Genomic DNA, 2527 nt, shown 5'->3' on the forward strand with positions numbered 1-2527 from the left:
TACCCCTGCCGTGCCGCAAGTGAAACGTTCAATATACTGTCGTGGTTTCACGCGCCGGACGGGTCAAATCCGTGCAGACAATCCAAATCTGTACCTGCCTGCCAATTTATGCGCTGCGGGCAAACCGACAGTGGGACTGGCCGGCCACATGACAACTCACCCGTACGGTCGAGGCGGATGCGATGCGTGCGGATCGACAGGCGTGCGTGGGCACAGTTGTACAGGACAGGTTTAGACTGGTCAAGATCGACGGGATCGACGGGCATAAAAATATTGATGATGCCCAAGTAGAACTACTACGATCCGGCGGGTATACTCAACATAGCATAGCATCTTTTTTGAGAACAGCAAGTGTGGCAGTAAAATATTGCGATCACGCAGCAATCTTTGCACACGCATCGAGCAATCACAGGGAAACAACACGGTTTTAGTGCCAAATACTGGTGTGTAGATTTTTTTTCCCAAGGACGAAACAACTTTTAACTCGGGAAATTTCGCCACCCACATACTCGTACTACTAAGGTTAGTTCAGAACATTAACAGGCAACCTACCTATAAAGAATAAAAAAACTAGTCTAGGATCTACACGCAAATTCCAACATTTAGAGTATCATGGCCTGATCACGTGACGCTTGTGCAACACTGCTGAAGCCCACATGCAGCAAAAACAAAAACAAATATCGTAGAACACGACACGGACGACGAGCTCGGCCGCGCGACGTACGTCCACCGTCGGCCCACCGGGCCGCATGTCCTGGAGTTGGATGGTCAGGAAAGGAGGACATGGAGCGAGGCGTTCTTGGTGGCCGCGCACACGGGGCAGGTGTCCACGGAGGGCTCGCACGCACCGCACAGGGACAGGTGCCGGCACGGGAGCAGCAGAACGCAGGCGTCCGCCTGACCGCAGGCCTTGCACGACGGAGCCGCCGCGACCGCCTTGGACGCCGCGTCGTCGGCGTTGTCCCCCGCTGGGGTCTCGAAGCAGCAGGACTGCGCGTCGTCGGCATCGCCCTCAGCAGTCCCGGCGACAGCGCAGGGGGGCTGCAGCAGCTGGTCCAGCGTCGTGCGGAGGCCGGCCGCGACGGCCTCGTGGCTCTTGGCGACGCCGAGCCACGCCTGGCCCTCTGCGGTCATCTGCCGGAGCCACTCCTCCAGTTCGCCGTTGCGGTAGCGCGCGCGCTCCAGTTCAGCCTCTACGGCCTGAAGCCGCCCCGCCGCAGCGCGCTCCACAGTAGCCAACGCGGCCCTCGCGTGTCGCCGGCGCGCCTCCTCAAGCCCCGCGCGAATTCTCTCGGTCTGCACAACAGACGTAGAAAGCAAGTGAGATACCGTTCGACCGAACCGATCGACAAACCGACTCCAATCGCGAAGAACAGGAGGCGCACGGGCATACCTCGAGCCGGATGAGCGCGTCCATCTCCACGCCCTGGTTGTAGAGCAGCGTGTTGAGGCCCGCGGCATTGGCCACCCTCCCGCTGGTGGAGGCCGCGCCGGAGCCGACCGCCCTGCTCTGCGCATCGCAAGGCAGCATGAGTCCGTGCATCGCCGCCGCCTGCTGCAGAACCAAGCGCTGCCGGGCAAGGTCGGCGAGTCCCGCCGGCTCGTCCCCGGCCATGCGCGCCCGCTTCCTCGGCGCGAATCCGTAGTTGTCGTTGCATGTGAGCTCGCTTCGCGGGAGATCGCTGAGCACCGTGTTGTTCCCAATACACGCCACCGCGGCTTGCTCGTCCAGGAACTGGGAGTTACCCGGCGCCGAGGCATCCATGGACCTATAGGCCTTGAGGTCGTGGGGGAAGGCGTGGGAGAGGAACCGCGCCTGGACAGCCATTGCGGCCACACCAGCACCGCTATGTATCTTGTCTGGGAGAGGGCGAGGCGGAGAAGGCAAGGTGTCCGACGCAAAGGACGACGACGATGCGTGAGGAGTTGGGAGTGGGGGCGGAAACGGCTGGGGAGTTGTGATGGATAGAAAGAGAGATGAACGGGGAGGAGGCGTGGAGGAGGGGGGCGGTTATATATACGGCGTGGGTGCGGGGAAGACACGTTGGGTTGGGTGTGTGGGTGTGGGGGGCCTGCAAGGGGACAAAAGCTGTCTGCCTCTTGTTTATTTTGACGGGGAAGGGAGGCAGCAGCCACAGCGGATGGGTTGGACGGATGCGATGCCATATCTCCCTATCTTTTCCGCGCCTGCCTTTAATAATGCCTATCGTTTACGGTGTGGAATGCTTTTCCTCTTTCCTGCTCTCTTTTTCCTGCCCCGTTTTTTGTTGCCTGCCTGCTTGATTCGTCGTGGAGAGAGTGATGTGAGATGCGGGGGAGGACGGTGGCGGTCCGGGCGGAGGTGGGGGTTGCATGATGATAATAAAGGTGGGCCACTCCTCTGCTCTCGGTGCTTTGACGTTTTCCTTTCCTTTCTCCCTCATTTCCGATGGCTACGCTGCTTCTGCAATTTACGATACGGCCTACAAGCATTTATTAATAGCTACAGTAATGTATTACTCTACTCCCTCCGTTTTTATTTACTCCG

General features: G+C 59.2%; 1 protein-coding gene across 1 annotated transcript; it reads right to left on the reverse strand.

The window, feature by feature from the left end:
* Nucleotides 1–425: 425 nt before the first annotated feature.
* On the reverse strand, nt 426–1986 carry LOC109755335 (probable BOI-related E3 ubiquitin-protein ligase 3). The gene is made up of 2 exons (XM_020314250.4): nt 1394–1986; nt 426–1296 (listed from the first exon to the last, which is right to left on the reverse strand). The coding sequence occupies exons 1-2, from the start codon at nt 1826–1828 to the stop codon at nt 769–771; spliced, it is 963 nt and encodes a 320-aa protein (XP_020169839.1). The 5' UTR covers nt 1829–1986; the 3' UTR covers nt 426–768.
* Between the last annotated feature and the right edge of the window lie 541 nt (nt 1987–2527).

Source organism: Aegilops tauschii, chromosome 2, assembly GCF_002575655.3.
Source record: "Aegilops tauschii subsp. strangulata cultivar AL8/78 chromosome 2, Aet v6.0, whole genome shotgun sequence".
NCBI lineage: Eukaryota > Viridiplantae > Streptophyta > Magnoliopsida > Poales > Poaceae > Aegilops > Aegilops tauschii.

Excerpts from the sequence above, each read along its gene's own strand:
- LOC109755335 (XM_020314250.4), bottom strand. The coding sequence starts at position 1,828 with ATGGCTGTCCAGGCGCGGTTCCTCTCCCACGCCTTCCCCCACGACCTC. Across the intron at positions 1,297-1,393 it reads ACGCGCTCATCCGGCTCGAG|ACCGAGAGAATTCGCGCGGG; the intron begins GTATGCCCGTGC and ends TCTGTTGTGCAG.